This window comes from Rhagoletis pomonella, unplaced genomic scaffold (assembly GCF_013731165.1).
Source record: "Rhagoletis pomonella isolate Grant_MI unplaced genomic scaffold, Rhpom_1.0 Rhpom_scaffold_00013, whole genome shotgun sequence".
Lineage (NCBI taxonomy): Eukaryota > Metazoa > Arthropoda > Insecta > Diptera > Tephritidae > Rhagoletis > Rhagoletis pomonella.
The window spans coordinates 40,847-59,503 of record NW_023458567.1 but is presented as its reverse complement, the minus strand read 5'-3'; the positions used below and the strand labels follow the sequence as shown (position 1 = coordinate 59,503).

The 18,657-nt window shown below is 36.5% G+C and overlaps 2 protein-coding genes across 3 annotated transcripts in view; one reads left to right on the top strand and one right to left on the bottom strand.

Moving 5' to 3' along the window:
• The window catches only part of LOC118748412 (somatomedin-B and thrombospondin type-1 domain-containing protein), a 311,093-nt gene that overhangs the window by 257,431 nt on the left and 35,005 nt on the right, over nt 1-18,657 (top strand). Inside the window, exons 3-4 of one of the 2 annotated variants that reach the window (XM_036482800.1) lie at nt 5,274-5,468; nt 10,100-10,208. In XM_036482800.1, the coding sequence (XP_036338693.1) occupies nt 5,274-5,468; nt 10,100-10,208 (304 nt within the window). Of the gene's footprint in view, nt 1-5,273; nt 5,469-10,099; nt 10,215-18,657 lie in introns of both variants that reach the window. The other variant, XM_036482799.1, reaches the window with a different exon arrangement.
• The window catches only part of LOC118748403 (protein sevenless), a 36,865-nt gene continuing 28,911 nt past the window's right edge, over nt 10,704-18,657 (bottom strand). Inside the window, 10 exon segments of the mRNA XM_036482776.1 lie at nt 10,704-12,157; nt 12,219-12,649; nt 12,748-12,939; nt 13,038-13,319; nt 13,321-13,343; nt 13,417-14,758; nt 14,760-17,867; nt 17,938-18,058; nt 18,126-18,457; nt 18,530-18,622. Of these exon segments, the coding sequence (XP_036338669.1) occupies nt 11,749-12,157; nt 12,219-12,649; nt 12,748-12,939; nt 13,038-13,319; nt 13,321-13,343; nt 13,417-14,758; nt 14,760-17,867; nt 17,938-18,058; nt 18,126-18,457; nt 18,530-18,622 (6,333 nt within the window). The 3' untranslated portion in view covers nt 10,704-11,748.

The following is an 18,657-nucleotide window of genomic DNA, read 5'->3' as shown; positions in this document are numbered from 1 at the left end:
AAAATCTGAATAAAAAGTTGCAAATTAGTGTGCAAATTTAATGAATTTTCCTGAGTTTTGCACAAAGTTTAGATATTTTATTATTATGTTTTCTTAGAATTAGAATAGATAACTTTGCATATATTGCGAAAAATTCACTGTGCCAATACTTCTGTTCGGCACTGTACTTATGTACATATGTGCCTTGGGAATTGAATTTGTTTTGGACTAAATACAATGAATAAAAGATTGGCCTCCAATATCACTCATACGCTGCGTTGAACAGCAGTTAGGCATGACTTGCTTCCAAAGATAACAGTGTAGTTATTTACTGCGTATTTACATGCATTATGGCGTCTCTAAATAGGGGATCTCAAATAATTGACAAATAAAAATCGAAGATGTTTTTCTTGTTTATTTTTCTTGTACATGCTTAGCTATGCGTTCATTTGTTTACATCCAGTTTTACGTATATGTACTTATACATAGGTAGCTTAAGGCATGTAAGCTTTTAACGGATATAGTCCAAACTGGTTTCCACATTTATGTGAATATATACATACATACATGTGGCTTCCGAAGTAATTCTTTACACTGTTTTACGTGAAATAGATGCTTTCAAACTCACCGCCTGCTGACGTGAGTTATGCGACATATATTTACATTGAAATAAGTTTCCACTCCAATGATTTTAAATGAAACTGTTCAATCTGAAAAGGTACTAACTATAAGAGGAGGGATTGCTTTTATGCTTGTATGCTGGAAGCTAGGGGCAAGGCGAGAAAATGCTTCATTGAACTTTAATGATTGCTCTTTCTTGTTACTTTTTCGCTTTACCGGAATTCTATGGCCAATTTTGTATTCCGAAGGCAAAGTGACAATAAATTTGCTCACTTTAAAACCGTGCGGGCAGCGAAATCGAATTAATAAATAATCCCATTTACGATAGGTACGGCACATTTTAAAACGTCGAATGCGGAAGACATTTATTTTGGTGACTTGCGACGACTTATAACAGAAACAAAATATGTAACTCAATAAAAAATCGATACTACCTTTAACATATCGTATATATATGTATGTATGCACATACACATGTTTATGAACATTTTGTAATACCTCCAGAAATTCGATGAATGTGTGCTCAAGGGATTTTCTTTTGTTTTGCTATTTGTGCTGAACAAACTAAATATGCAATAAATTTATAATTGATGATATTCAGTTTAACGTCTACCCTTTAGAAGCCTTAAGTAAATGTACATACATGTGTAGATATGTACTTCTATTGACATCAATTGGCTATGTATGTACAGTTACGATCACTGAAATCGTAGTGCGCAGTTGTGAGATGCATTATGCCCTTGATTTAACTCTATGCCAATTTCAAACCGTTCAACAGCTACGGTTTAATTTTTTTTAGAAGTATCCCCTGTTGTGAACGGCTTTTAAGGCGAGCAGTGAAATAGTAGCGCATAACAAAAAAAGTCGCAAAATTTAACTTCAATTGCAAATATTTTAGTTTTTGGAATAAAAAGTAAGTTTAATGTCTTGATTTGTTATACATTTAGCCGGAATAGACAAAAACGCATTTTTGTAAGTTTTATGGTACGAAGTCTGCACCGAGGTCACGAAAAACATGAAATTACTAAAATGGGGAAAACATATAAAGAAGTGGAAAAAATTGGTGGATGTTCAGCCTCCATGATTCGAAATACGTTAACGTATCAAAATCAACCTGAGGAACGGGGTGGTAAGCAGGAATTATCAACGACTAACATACGGCAAATTATTAAATATTCGAAGACTCGTCCCACAATGTCATCTTTAGAAAGTTTGGATAACCTAAAGTTACCATGTAGTGTTCGCACAGTAAAGAGACAGCTCCAAGAACACAAACTTTGTGCTACAAGTCCACGTAAAGTACCGCTTTTGAAAAAAATCATGTGATACGCAAACTAGATTTTGCCAAAAAGCACCTGGATTGGCCTATTCGGAAGCGGAGGAACATTCTGTGGACGGATGAGTCAAAAATTTTTATATACGGTGGTACAGGCACGGCAGTTCGTAAGGCGCCCCCCCAAATATGGAATATCATTCAAGGTACACTGCAAAGACGTTGAAGCATGGAGGCCAGTATTATGGTATTGGGATGTTTTTTTTCATATCATGGTGTGGGGCCCAATATATTGGATAAAAACTATCAAAGATCAGAATAAGTACGTAAAAACAATGAAGGATGTTATGCTTCCATTCGCTGAAGAGGAAATGCCACTCAAATGGGTACTAGAGCAGGATAACGACCCGAAGCATACAAGTAAGCTAGCAAAATTGTGGTCTCGGGACAATGGAGTTGAAGTCATAGAGTGGCCAGCTCAATCTCCTGACCTCAATCCCATAGAAAACCTTTAGACCAACCTTAATAAAACCGTATGGGATCTAAAACCAAAAAATTACCACGAACTATGGGCCGCGCATGGCAGTCAATATGTACCTCAGGAAAGATGTCAACGCCTCGTAGACTCCAAGAGAAATCGTTATGCAGCAGTGATTAAAAACAACGGTCATGCTACCAAATACTAAGTAATTGTGCTAAATTTTAGTATTAATATTAACATTTTAATGCAAATTTAAAACTTTTTGTTATGTACTATTTGGTTTTCTGCTCGCAGTAGTTTCCATGAAAACACATCTTACATGAATTAATTTTTTTAGTGTTTATTTAAATAAAACTCTTTTGACCCCACATTTAGTTATGAAATTGTCCTTCAGTTTTTCAATATAATGAATGCAACTATTATTTTGGTTTTCTAGTAATCTAAAAATATGTTAACCGTTAACTACTATTTTAGTGCTCGCAGCTGTATGTATGTAGGTAAAAAGGGCTTTTTCGGCTAAGTGCTTGTATCAACCGCTAGTGAAGGCGATTTTAATGACTGTTTGCTTACCCCAGATGTCCTTCACACACATGCATAAATTGTTTACTGGTTTACAAAGTGCTTATTTTGCACAAATGTGCGTGCGTGCGTGCGTATGTTTGTATAATGGGCCGATAACATAGCAACTGAGCTCAAACTGGAACATTTGAAGCCGATATTTTAGGTAAATTTACAAAGTCATTTTCTTGATTATCCGTAAATTTTTTTGAAATCTTCTTCTGCTCACTAATGTCGTCATATTGGACTTAAAGGAAAAAACTTCAGACCATCCCAAAACGTGTCAATTTGTTCATAAACTTGTCCAGAATAAAGTATAAAATAAAAATACTACATTATAGATGAAGCAATTATCTAAATAATTGCAGTAGGTAGTTTTACGCTGAGGCCATTTTTTTCGCCCGTAATCGATTTTTAAATTAAAATATAATTTTTTGTATGAAATATTTGTAGGAAATTTTGTTACCCATACGCCATGTATCCAGGCGTTTGAAAAGAAAGAAAAACACCTGCCAGTTTGACTGAGCTCTAAATACATATGTATGTATGTGTGTAGGTTAGTGACCACATGTTGATTTTTTTTAAATATGCGCAATGATTTTTAACTAAATAGTTTTTTTTTCATTAATTTTTATAAAAATATTGTCCAAGCTTTAACCAAAACCTTATACTAAACTTTATACACAATTTAAGACAATTCATCAAATTTTCATCAAAATTCGATCTTTTTAAACTGAATCTTTAGAACATTTTTGTGTATGCAGTTTTATAGCCCACAAATTTTAGTCTATTGTAGTACAAGATTTTTAATATTTTTTTTTTGCTGAATGATTTTTCCACTTTTTTGCATATAAGCATGAATTTCTTATGAAATAAAATGCGGGAGGCCATTCGCAACAAAATTTCAAAAATTCAACACCAGTTTTTGTAAACTACACTGGTCATATAAAAAAAAAAACGCAAAAGCAGCCACAGAAAAATTCTCAAAAATCAACGAAATTTTTTTTTAATTGAAACTTGCACTTCTTCGAATAAAATTGTATGGTCTATAAAACTGCATACTCAGAAATGCTTTAAGGATTCAAAAATTTGAAATTTGGATGAAGATTTGTGAATTTTTCCTAACTTTTGCATAAAGTTTGAAACTTTTAGTTATAGTATGTTTTTTTTAAAGCTTGGACAACATTTTTATAGAAAAATAACCGACAAAAATTTACTTGAAATATATTGTAAATATTTGGGAAAAAATCCACACATGGTCCCTTTTCTGAGTTACTGTATATGTATTCATATTTGCAATTTATTTTCTCTTTCCTTAGACACAGATAACTGTGTTTTTATAAACCCGCAACGGTCGGAACTTTTCGCTAAACTTTAGTTTACATAAATTCAACAAAAATTACAACGTACGTACGTATGTATGTATGTAAATACACTCTATTGTTTGATAAGAAAAACCTCAGTCTCTGATTGTTCTGGATATTTTTAATTGCTTTTAATTTACTAGATTATAATGCGTTTACTGAAATTTCATTTTAACGAAATCTGCCTGTGCCTCGTCTCACGAAATCGTATTTAATTACATTTTCATAAAGCAGTTCATAAACTTCATTGATGTACCCTACACTCTCTGGGCTCAGCTATTCCATGCATTGCACGAAATTTCACGGAAACGGATTGTGAAACTTAAAATTGTTTCCAATTGGAGGAATAATAAAAATTTTAAATTTTAAAATTATCATTACTCAATTTTTGGGTTCATCAACATATGCCGGCCCATCTTTTTTGCGGGTTTTATGTGCATACCTCTTTTTTTTTAATTTAGGGTGTTTCGTATGCCGTTAAGCTGTTGTTATCTAGGTTTGTAATTGTTTTTCCTCCGTTCTTTCCCCTCTTATTCGTTTAGCAATGGCGTTGTGCGCCTTGAGACGATTTTTTTAATGAATAATAATTTAATGCTCATTGAATGGAAGCAACAGTAACGACAATTGAGCCAGTAATGAAAATATGATACGAGTGCCTCCCGTTGCATGCTTTACCAAATTCGCATTTATAACTACTCCGGCTTAGGACGCCACTTGCTAAATTACGCACGCACATGTATAACGTTTTCCACAGAAAAAACACCGCGGCTGTATTAGAACAACTTTCCCTTAAACCAATTAAATTAAAATGGCGCATAATTTGCCGCATTTTGAATTTCAGCTGAAATTATATACTTACATAATTTGTGCGCGTACCTATGTACATACAATAGCTTGCCTGTGCACAGTGGGGGAAATATGTTTATTTTTTCATTACATTTAATTTCATGTGTGCATTATTGTAAAAGACGAAACAAATTTATTCTCTCTCTTGCAGTGATCGATTGTCAGGTGGGTGATTGGACCCCATGGAGCGAATGCGATGAGAGCTGCGGCACGGGAATCACATTACGAACGCGAAACATGACGCAAGCACCGCAAAATGGCGGAAAGCATTGTCCAACGTTGACACAAAAACGAAGCTGTCAAGGTTTTCGATGCCATGGCGAGCGGGGAAAACGCATTCTTCACGGTAAGTGCTAGCATATTTGAATTTAGTTTTTGTTTAAGTTTTACAGCTAGGTGTATCAGGCGGCCGACGTAGCCGACGTAGCCGAATGCTAGGTGCGCCAGGCAGCCGATAGGACTCTGGTCTGATTCCTCGTCCGACTCCTCGACCGACCAATATCAAATTAGTGTTTTTATAATAGCGGCCTTAGAGTGTACATATTTCTGTCATGTAAAACCATCAGCCATGCGGTGGCAACGTAGAACTGTAGATCACTTCATTTGTGCGACAACAGGATTTTTTTTTTTTTTAATGTAGTTAATATTTAGGACAAGTACCTCATGCACACATATCTACAAAAAAGTAATAAAGAGTAAATAGACTTGCGCCAATACATTTACGAATATTAATGAAGTTTCTCATTACCTCCTGTAATGCAATATAAAATTTTACATGTAAAATTGGTACATTTTGCAAAAGTAGTCACATTGAAGAGTCAAAAGCCGCACTTGGGTAAATTATTCAAAACGAACGCTTGGCAATAATTAAAGAAAAAGCAACGCCTTGCTTCCTGCTTCTTAACACGGCAAAAATAATTGCATAAAGGCGCACATGAGTGCAAAAATTGTATGTAGATATGTATGTATTCGTCCCCACATGTGTGTGTGAACATGTAGATATGCTTAAGCACATATTTATGCAAGCAGACCGACATCTATATAAACATACATACATATGTACACATGCACCTCTTTACATTGCCTGAGCAGAAGAGTTACACAGTGGTGTGACCGTATTAAGAGTGACACAGTAATCACCTGCAAAGCATGCATGTACATATATATATATATATATATATATATATATATATATATATATATATGGGGTATTCCATGAGTAAGTGAAACTTTGTGTCCAATTGTAGAGTAGCTTATTGAACATGGAATGCTTGATGAATCAATGCTCAATACCTGAAATTAACGTTTTTTCGAAAAAAAATTTAGTTATATTATTTTATTACACTGTAAATACACTCAAAACTTCAACATTAGAAAAGTAGTTGAATACGACAACATATTTTAATATAGAAGGCTCTGCAAAATCAAGTATTCACAAAGTTATTATTTTTTTGAAGGGGGGAATAAATGTCTCGATCTTTCTGCGCCCCGAAGAAGCAATATTGCATTGAAGAAAAATAGGCATTTAAATTATATAATAGGATAAAATCACTACGGTTTAGCATGTCCAACCCGTGACTAAAAAGTTTTAAACTTCGTATTGCTTAGTTACTACTTTAGGGAGTTTTCTATAATTTCATAACTAGAGTGTGTTTATACTAAGCAGCCCTATTTCATTTCTTTTATTATATTATAAGTACCTACTTAAGAGATTTTGATACGTTTTATCGTGTCCCGCCCGTGACAATCATTTATAATTTTTTTCTAATGATGCCTAACAATAAAAAAATAAGTTTAACGTTTCAAACCTATGTTTAATGCCACAAAACTCTGAAGTACAGGTTGACTAAACACCATAATACTGTTGGTGGGCTAAGCGATGTAGTAAAAAATTTCGCGTGGCCAGCTCGAAAAGTCAAGATAAGCATTACTATCTTAGAGACGCCAGAGAATTCTATGATGATGGTTGCTTAACAACAATTAAAAGTCAATATTAACAATTACCTGAAAAGTTCCAACCAAGAAAATCTAGAAGTTCGCGAAACTTATAAATTCAATCCAATAAATAGCCTTTAAGTGACAAAGATATACATATGTATCTGCTTACAAGTATTCTAATGCAGATAACTTTTCGGATTAGACATCGATACACAAGATCTTTTCTGACGTTCTATGGTTTTAAGGAATAGCTAAATTTGAGCATGATTTGTCCATGAAATCAGTTTCCAAAAATAACTCAACTCGAGCCACTCTTAAGCCGGTTACTCAATGTCTGGTCAACACTAACAGCAGGTTAGACATCTCTATCGACGTGATAACAGTAGTCGATATACATGTTTAGCCTGTAGTTAGTATTAGTCAGACATACATAGCTATTCTAAACAAACTTGAAAATCATTAAGGCACATTCGAAATTTCGTTGCAATCAAATGCACCGTGCAGAAGTGCATTAGGAAAATGCATATAAAATTTCATGCGTTTGCAAATAATCCTTTCTTCCATGCATTTTAATACATCAATCTGGCGACTTCTAGCTTTCGTTTGGTATAACTATTGCCCCTAAAATAGATCCTGGGGTCAGCAGTATATCGTGCGTCTTACAATGACTCCACTGTCATAAAAGTAGGTCAATTGATCTTGTATTTGACCTCTAACATTTATCATACCTAATCTCTTTGATATGGATCTCACTAGAAGCTTCCTTTCATGAAGAAAATCGTACGTGTCCCACCCGTGACAAAAGTTGTCCCACCCGTGACAGGAGAATTTTGAATTTTTTAATAATAAACAAATAATTCTTATTATGGTTTGTGCTTTGTTGGGATTGCTGGTTCTTTTCTGTATAGTAAAACATCTAATCCAGATAGAAATGTTAAGTAAATTCGCAGACTTTCCTTAAAATATATGTTCTCCAAAAAGCAGTGTCTTTTCTTTGTCCTACCCGTGACGGAAGAAACAGCTCAGAATTTTCCAATATAAAATCAAGTTGGAATATTTTTCGTATTTGGTAATAACTCGTATATTAGTGAACTAGTTGTAGCTTTATCAAAATGTAGAATTGCTTAGTACTTTATACTTAAATTAAAAAAGAAAAACTATTTTTGCTGTACAAATGTCCCACCCGTGACGATGGAATACCCCATATGTATTCGTATAAGTGAAGCTGAGAGGGCGCACCCTGCAAAATACACGCAACTCGAGCACACCGAGGCCACAACTTGTCGACGGCGGCGGTGAGCATAATTTGTAATGCGAAAACGACCGTGTGTTCATTCTGATGTGTTTACAAGTCTGAAAGTGAGCCCTACAGAAAAAACTCATTTTCACGCCATCAAATTTGCATGAAGTTCCTCTTTTATGTCTTTTAAATTATGCAAATGTAGACGCGTAAGTTCTGCTAACTTCCTCGTCCTTTGTTTAACCAGCCGAACGCCAAGCTGTCAAACTGACGTTCGTCCAGATTAAAACTAGCGTGAGAGTATTATGTACTCGCTGCGCAGCAGCAGGTATCCAAATGCATCCGCAAGAGGATGTACGTACATACATACTTACACTGGTGGCAGAAATAATAGAAACGCCGCATTTTGACCTGTTTTAACTAAATTTCTTTTATTCATTTAATGTTTCAATCTCTTTTATGAAAGTCTAGCTAATGTAATAACCCTGCATACGTATAATTGCGTTTTTCAAACTTTGTAAAAAATTATAAAAATTCAAGAAATTTTCACCTAAATTTCAAACTTTTTATTCGTAATTTTTTCGGGTATGCTGTTTTATAGCCCATTAAATTTTAGTACAACAAAAAGCAAGTTTCAAGCAGCTAAAAAATGGCATTGATTATTTATAATTTGTTTTGCCACCAAACTTTTTTGGTTTTCGTTTATACATAAAGAGCAATTTGTGAAACCTGGCGTTGATTATTATTTTTTTTTTGCGAACGGTTGTGCGCATTTTTTGTAGAAATTCCTGTTTTGAGCATACTTTATATGGATGCAAATGCACAACTATGCTAAAAAAGTTATAAAAAATCAACGGTACTTTGTAGCCACTTCAAGCTGGCGCTTTAAGAATTATATTACTATTCTTAGACATATGTTAGTGTTTGGCCGACCGTCTACTCTGATTTGTGGCGTGCGCCTTGATGTTGTCACACAAAGGGGAGGTAGCTACAGTTTTATGCCGGCACCGAACGGCGATTGTATATTTTAAGAGAAGCTGTTTTTCATGGCACAAATACACTCGGAGGTTTGCCATTGCCTGCCGAGGGACGACCGCTGTTAAGAAAAAAAAAAACATTTTTTGGTTTTTATTATTTGTTGGGTTGAAACGGGCTTGAAACCGGGCCCTGCGGAATGGTAGCGCGCACTGCTAACCACTACACTACTTGGCCTTTAGCGTACTAAAATTGAATGGGCTAAAAAACTGTGTACCTAAAAAGTTAGAATTTTAGGTGAACATTTGTTGAATTTATATAATTCTTGTACAAAGTTTGAAATGCACATTTGCCTATATGTACTTTATTACATAATGAGCTACACTTTTATAAAAAAAAAACTATCCAACATTAAAAAACCAAAGAAATGTAGCTAAAATGCGAAATATAAGGCGGTTCTATTACATATTTCTGCCACCAGTGTATGCACTAAATGCATATGGTTTGTATGTATGTACATGTATGTAGGTACACAGACTCTGCCGAAAGGATGTATGTAAATGCTGGCTTTCATATTTTGTAAAAATTTGTGTACCATTTAGCTTACGTTTTAGTATATGTGAGCAAATTTTTACAAAAGCCACATAATTAATGCTCAAAGGAGTGAACAAAGGCAAAAGATATGCTGAAATGCTTACTAAAGAACCGATTAATCAATTGTTATGTAAACAGGCTTAGAACAACGAATTCATAAATCGAAGTAAATCGCGATTTTAATTAAAAAAATTCAACGTTAATGATATAACATTTCCATTTAATTTCAGAAACGGCATTCATACTTCCTTCTTCGCTGGCGCAAATGCAGCATAGCTTCAATAAAAGCAAGGAAACTCTTTGGCATAAGCATGATCCCAAACGGCACAATACAAATGAGTACGTGTAAGTCCTTATTCATTAATTTGCGCAAATTGAAACACAACATGTGCTACTTCACCAACATTAAAACTTGTGTTTAGCTTTTCAGTTTGTCAAAAGTAAATATTTTGTGAGTGTACTATAATGTCAGTTAGTTTAGAAAAAGTTCCAAGGTTTGCGTGTTTTTTTTTTAGGATTTTTAAGCTAACATTGTCGTCAATATGGGCCTACCATTATAATTCCGTGTATCCCATGCCAAGGTACCCTATTGCACGTCAACTAGCCAGCGACACCCGACACTAGGCGGACACTTTTCGGCGCATCAAATTTTACTTTGAATTGCGAGTTAGAATCTTCTTTTAAGCACTCAAGAAAGTAAAGTCGAAAGTCGAAAAAAGTAGTAAAGAAATTTTAGCATTTAACGTGTATACAAAATGTTTGTGTGCCTCAGATTTGTGTCCTTTTAGTTTGGCAGTTTTTTCTCCTCAATGCAAATTACTTTGTCCTGTGTTGCACGAACTAAGCCAGTAACTGAATTGGCCACTAAACAACGTGAATGAGATAAATGTTGGGGCGGGTCTGCGCCCAAGTTAAGCCTATGCAAATCTCTTCACTGGTTCTTTCCGTCAGCTCTTCGTTCGTATTTTCCGTCCGTTTTATTACTGTGGCGTTGAACATGGTGTTAGACATTTAAAATAATCTGCTTATTGCTGTCAATTGACAGTCCGTTGTCAGTCATTCCTTCGCATACAATTGTTTCGTGATACACACAAACACCGGAGAATTTTCGGGATACATAAACACACACATACATATATATATATATACATTTGCATTATTACAGACTTTCGTATACGCACAGCTGGCTAAGTGGGTTGGAGGTAATCCTCGGGGGGTTTTGTTTAAAGCACTTTATTATTTCTACTTTTCATTGCTCGCTCGCAGGATGAAAGAATAATAGGGCAAAATAGAACCCCGTTCTAAAGCTTGATGAATAAAGTACGGGGCAAATGTGGATTTAAAGTTGAAGTGCCTTAACACGTAGGTTTGTACATTTGTTTGATGATGTCATGTGGAGGAATTCCCCGTTGTGTAATAAATTCTTGCAATAAAGAGGGAATTGAGACAGAATATGCAATTGTTTGTTAGCGCTCAGAAACATTGTGGTCTGTTCTCGTGTTTAACTGGCTTCATTTTAGAACCATTATGTAAATTAGATTGAGGTAAACTTTGTCTTTGTTTATTTGTTGAGTATTGCATTAAATGTTGAAGGAAACTTGTAAATACGTAACAGCAATTTAAAAGTTATGCTGCATATTGAATCACGTACATTTTTTGGCAAAGTTAAGTTGAAATACAGTTCTGCGAATAATTTCCTTAGTTCAAAGGACAATACAAAATTAGATATTTAAACAATAACAACTATGAAAATATATGTATGTACATAAATATATATGTATGTACATTAAACTGCCTCTCGAGGTTAATTTTTTATTGATCGTAAAACATTTATGTCTAATCGTATATGTACATACATACAATTGTCATGGACGGGTATTCATAATCTTGAAATGCCTTCGTTAACATTTGAGCTCATGTGAATATTATTTTTTTCCATTTCTGTATCTATTAGTTGAGAATCATCGGAAATGGTCTCTATGTCGACATCCTGGTAAAACGTTTCCATTTGTGCCGATATATTTGTACCATCCTGCGAGGCTTTTCCGTAGTCTTCCAATTCATTGCAGACATCTTGCTCTTTCAGCTTTGGAATAGAGTTCATTTTAAATGTGCTTAAATAGGTTTCAGGTTGATTGGCGTATAGAACGCTATCAGTGTTGTCATTGCTGAAGCCTAAATTGATGCGCCTTAATTCTGTTTTAACTCCAATTAGTTGGAGGAGACATTTTTTAAAAGATGGACGTTCATCTGGTTGAGCACTCCAACAATGCAGCAATAATGAAAACCTTTGAATAGTTCAGTACGTTTATGACTGAATATAAATGATTTCCGTCAACAAGTACTTACATTTCATCGGGACAGTTTTCGGGCTTTTCTAGTCTTCCAGCGTCCTTTACATAATTTAGTACTTCGTAGTTGTTTCTAGCGGCATACGGCTGCTGACCAAACGACAGTATCTCCCAACAGAGTACAGCAAAAGCCCACACATCCGATTGGGTTGTGAAGACACCGTCAATAAGGCTTTCTGGCGCCATCCATCTTACGGGCAGGAGACCTTCGCCTTCTTTGCGATAGTAATCACTCTTATATATATCGCGGGCTAAGCCGAAGTCTCCAATTTTCACAATACGTTTGCTTGGATCATTGGATGAAACTAAGCAATTGCGGCAAGCGAGATCCCGGTGTACGAAATGCATATCTTCTAGATAACTGCATCCGTTACAAACATCAATGCACATGGAAGTTAGGTCCAACAAATTTAGCGAAGCGATATGTCTCTGCGCAGATAGATCGATATTATTAAATCAGTATAAATTTTGATGCGAATTGGTAAAAAATGTATTTACATATGCATTTACAGTATATAAATATGTACCTTCGAATTCGGCCGTGCGTCTCGAAGATAGCTCAATAAATCTCCCCCTTCCATGTGCTCCATGATTATAGAGATCGACTCAGTGTCGGAGCAGATACCGATAAGTCGGACAATATTTTCATGTTTGAAGTTGCTCATAAGTTGGGCTTCCTGCAGGAGCTCAGCAAATTCACTGGCACCCTTTCGGAGGCTCTAATATGTACATATGTATGTATGTAGTTAGGGCAAGTCAGTTTATTGTGGAGTATTAAATGTGAAATAACTCAAAGCTTACCTCAACTCAAGCTTACCTTAATCGCAACTTTTTCCTCTTGATCGCAATTCTGATATTTTATTAGTCCCTCATACACTTCGCCGAAAGCGCCACTTCCTAAGAAATTTAATATTGTTATTTGACTCCAGTGTATGTGGGGCAAAAGGGCGATATCGGCATCACTTAAGGGACCGCCAGTATATAATGTAGAATGGCTTGCGGTGGAAAATGCTCTATTGCGCGATGCCATAAGCTGCTGGTGCTGTAGTGTTGATATGTTGCTCCAAATACTTGGCCGGCTCTTCTCAAGCAACTTTTTTAGCATTTTGGCGTCTAACGTGCACTGAATACATACAAACAAACGTGTATTTGGATAAAATTGCAATCTTAAAATTCATTTAAATCAGGAAACTTACGTGTTCGTAATATAATTAAAATAAGCACAAATGTGGAGACAATCGCTGCCGGAGTTATGATTGCCAAAACTAATGAGTCTCTTTTCTCCGGCGATACAAAAGGTTCTGAAATGCGTTCGCTATCCAAACTGTATGGTCCCCAACCATATAAGGCATTTCGTGCGCGCACACGAAACATTAACAGTCTTAGTATGTATATTTCCCGAATGATGCAGCTTAGATCGGTAGTGTTACATGTAACTATCCACTTATCTTCAATCGGGCTTGGCTCTTCCGCCCAAAGACTCTGGCTGTGGCTTGTTATGGAATCGTTCATGTAGTCTTCGTAAGCCAATTTACTTCGCCTTATGCGTTTGGTGCTACGGGCTTGCAGTGCTTCCAAAGAGTACTCAGTTATTGGCTCGCCATTACTTGGAGCAGCTTGCCAAAATATTCGAAAAACATCGCCTATGGTGTGTTCAATTTGTGGCTGACCGGGACGTCCTGGCGAGTCACCCAGTGTTTCATATACAAAGTATTCGTTAGGCACCTCTGGCCATATGTAGGGGTCTACTAGAGTTTCGTAAAATATTTCGAGAACAAATTCGTATTTAGTTTTAGGCTCCAAATCTGACACAACTATTACTGAAGAGTTTTCCGTAATATCGATACTGAACTCATTTTCTCCGTTAACTTCTTGACAAATCAAAACTGTTCTAGTTACGTTAGGCGAAGTAACCCAACTCAAAGTCAAATTATAGGCCGCCTTCTTCACAAGCATTAAACGGGAAGGAGTTTCAAATGTCTTTACTGTGACGGGCGAGGTTGTGTTATATTTGTTTTCTGCGGAGAAAACTTCCAGCCACAATTTATACTCTTTTGAAGGTTCCAAATTCGTTATTAGAAAATTCATGCTATTTATTCGCTTGCGAGCACCTGAATCGGAGTCTGCATCTTGCCAGTGTAATTGGTACCACACTTTCTCGCAGTTAGGTTTCGCAGGCGCATTCCACACGACGTAAATTTGCGATGGGTTTATAGCATGAGCAGTGAAATTACGAGGCACAGAAGGAGTGCCAACGCCGGTACGTACTGTTATGATCTCAGAGAAGCATTCATCTAATTTGAGTTTTCGTTGATAATACGACGATATGGCCAATTGAATCGTATAGTTGGTAAATGGCATAAGGTCTGTTACATTCAAACTGCTTTCGAATGTTGAATGACTGCGCGACGATTTGCCATTATCTGTAATCCACAGCGTATATTTTAGGCCTGGAATCTTTGAGCTACAGTTCTCTATTAGGTGTACTTGTGGGAGCATAGAAGCCATATAATTTTCACCCACATCAATAATCTGGGGGGTTGAGTAATTTTCTATTTTGCAATAAACTATCATGATCCGGCAGAAGACATTTCTTAACTGGATAGTGTTGATAGTTATATGCCTTGATAATTTTAATGTCCGCAATATTTGTTTGATATTCAATATTTTGCTTTTGTAAACTATATGCGTATATGCTTTCGTTTTTGAGCACATATATGTAACTACTGTCTCGGTCGATTTTCACCATTGCTGTTGGGTTGTCCAAAACTAGTTTTTCCTTCGACGTGCATAGATGCATTCCTATATCATACGTGCAAATACTGCCATCTTCATCTATAAGGCTTACCGTCTCCAATTCTGGCAACAAAGTTGCTGCAAACATTTTTTGGGTTCTAATATTTTCGATCGTTATGAAAGTAGAATTTTCCAGCACACATCCCATAAGTGAGGAGATATTCGTCTTTGAGTCAAACTGCAGCCACAAAAGTATATTTGAAAAAGGTAAAATCGTGAGATCCTTTACCGTCTTTGCCTGCTCGAGAGTAAATATCTTATTTGGTGTCATTACTTTTCCTTCAAACTGGCACAAATCAAGTTCATATATCGAGATCGTATATTTATCCTCTGTTTCCAATTCGGCCCAGTAAACCCTACGCTGAACCCAGTTGACGGTCATAGAAAGCACTTCGGCTCGCATTCTTGCCAATTTAATTGGTTTTAGATCAGCTGTGAGAGATAATAGCTCGACATTCTCATTAACCCACAAAACAAGTCTTTCACTAGGTATCACCGCCAAATGTTCCACTTGACTAGTTATGTATGTCAGTATGTTATAAGTATTCAAATCTAGATCGTATTCTGCAATAAATTCACTCGTCGAGAATAGAAATCCCGGCTTGGATTGGAGTTCTGGATTAATGAGTATTTGAAAGGAGCTGCGTTGGCCTCCTTTTGTTGCTCCTGGTATAAAGGATTGTACTTGAAAGACGTACGATTCTCCCATATGTAACCCATCTATTGTCGTCTCAAATGATTCCTTGTCAGTTGTGTTGTATAATTTTTCGGCGTGTAGCTTATCGCCATGCCAGCAGAATATTTTATAATTTATTTCAGTATAAGGACTTTTAGATTCTGGAGAGTCCCATCGAACAATTGCGCTTATGTTGGTGCTGGCTTCAAGCGGGTCCTTAAATTGTTGAACAAAAACTCTCATCCGTCTCGGAGGGGCTACACTGGTAGTGGGTGTGAGCAGTTGTACACGCGTGGTTGGACCTATGCTCCAATATGTGGATGCCGTTATAGTTATATGAAAACTTGGTTGCAAAGGAAGTTCTTCAGCTATCCTTATGAACGAATCGTTGGTCTTATATGCACGTATTGCTTCCGTTTGATTAGTAGCGTCGGCAAATTGGAAAATAATACTATAAAATATTGTATAATTTTCCGAGGAACTTATTGGTTGCCACTTAACTATCCATTCATCTGCGAAGGCTTGACTGATGTGAACACTTTGGCCATCGAGGGCCTCAGGTATAACGGACAGGTCGTTAGCGGGCATATATTCCGATCTAAGATTAATACAGTTGATATTAGTAAATTGTGAAAGGTGAATCAGCACTTCGTTTGTTGGATTGCTTGTTCGTGCGAAAGTAATTGTGCTGGAATTCAAAGGCAACCACATCAGACTATCAATTTCGTGTAAAAATTTTAAAGAGCCCAATCTTATATCATTTCCTAAGATATTGTACTGTAAATCCTCACTAGTCATGTCACTGCTGGTTCGGAATAAGTTAACCTCACCGTCACCTTTTCGAACAACCCAAAAGAGGCGTTTTCCTACCACATCCAAAGCAAAACCGCGTATGACATCGTCGTAAGTGCTGACATGATAATATTCATATTCGTCCGCGTCCAGTGTGTCGCCTAGAGAGCGTCTCATCAACTTCACCCCGGTCGAGTAGTAGATATGCCCATTGTATGCATCAACTGCAATGCTTTCCGCACCGAATACTGGTAGCAATTCACGTTGGCTGCCATCTAAGTTCGCTCTCATCACAGAATTTCCCAACGTATCTACCCAATACATCTTGCCACCACGCCACTCATATGCCAAGCTCATTGCATTTGTGGCTATAAATGAGCAATTTATCTCCGGATTCATGATGTTCACACATTGCAAGCGATTGTCCTTAGAAATGTAGTATATTGTGGCATTCAACTGCATAAAATCTTGCACGTTTTCCATTTGACCGACCTGCTCTACATGCGTACCGGTCTCATTCATTTCGTATATGCCATTCATGCTTGCCAACAGAAATGTATACTCCCCTAAGGGCCACGTACGCGTTAACAACGCTTTAGACCATGCACCAAGTGTACTACCAAAAATGACACGAACACGAAACTTGTACAAATTATTTGATTGTAGTTTCTCCACATTGAAATATGTTGTCTTTATGTTGCGTATATTAAAGGCGCTGTTACTAGCCACATCCATTATCTCAAGCTCATAATCCCACTTTTGCCAAGCGTATTCTGTCTGATATACATTCAGCTGCGGCGCATCCCAACTTATTTTGGCCATATTAGATGTAACCAAAGCATTCAAGTTTTCTGGGATTCCTTTTTGCAATGGCTGTGTTTGTATAAATATCTTTTGTCCCTTTTGTATCACTGGCAAAATACCCCAACACCATTCCAACTCTCTGACAGTGCGGACGTCAAATTCATTTGTATTGTAGTTTCCCCGCAGCAGATGTGTACCATTTGTAGCCAATATATGAATTCCATTGTACCAGAAGCTCACTATGCGTTCTAAACTAATGGATAATTTTAATTGAAGGCTTTGGATGTGTAGCCCATCATAAGTGCTTTCGAACAAGGTGTGATCACTTGTATTATAAAATGTTATTAAGCTGCTTTGATAAGTGTTTGAGAAATGACCTACGTCTCTCTTGATTATGGGTTCTGAGTAGTTATTGTAGAGATTGGTTCGCATAAGACTGCCACTTGTTAGCCAAAATAGCCAACCATTTATGGGATCCACATCCAATTGCTCGATAGGTTCAGTTAAATTGCTGACTATCATACTCTGCGAGTGTCCACTGAAGTCTGTGGCAATCACTGCCCACTGCTCCGTAAGCTTCTGTAACCGAAGCGAAAGATTCCATACTAAGTTAGAAGTAAAATGTCCATTACATAATAAGACAATTTACCTGAGCTGCAATAAAAAGCCGCTTGTTTAACCAATCGACGCTAATTTTCTTTGGTTTGAATTCAGGAAATTTGTCTAAACTAGAAATCACAAACTTTTGTGTATCGCCATTTATTGAAAATCTATTAAAACGATAATTAAAAAAAAAAATGTACCTTTAAAGTTAGATTCACTCTAAAAAATACCTACCTCACAATAACTCCTGAAGCATCTACAATGAAATATATTTGTTCTCCTAAGAATGAATATAGAGTATAATCGTTTATTAGCTTGTCACTTTCGAAAATTACTTCTGTATCGGTTAGAGATTCAAAACTTTTGATTTTAACACTGTATTCCCCTGTGACAATCACCAGATCTACATTGTCCGAATTCCCATACAAAGGGGCATACTTGGTTTGGACAAACGCTTCGGCAGAACGACCTTCACCCTCGGCATTCAACATGGCTAGTTTTATTGTATAATTCGTTGAAGGCAACAATTTTGCAAAAACAAAGCTTCGTCTATCGGGCGGCAAAGTCTTTTCGCAGACATTCGGAAAAGTTGTGTAAGTTGTGTGCAGTTCATTTGCAAGTTTTTCTTACTAACATACCTGCTTGAGCGTTGAGTTAGCGTTTTCCAAAAATAAAACATATCCCGTTATTGGGCCGCAACTAAACACTCCTGGCTGCCAAGCTATGCTTATGTGAGAATGATCCAAGGCAAAAACTTCTTTGATTA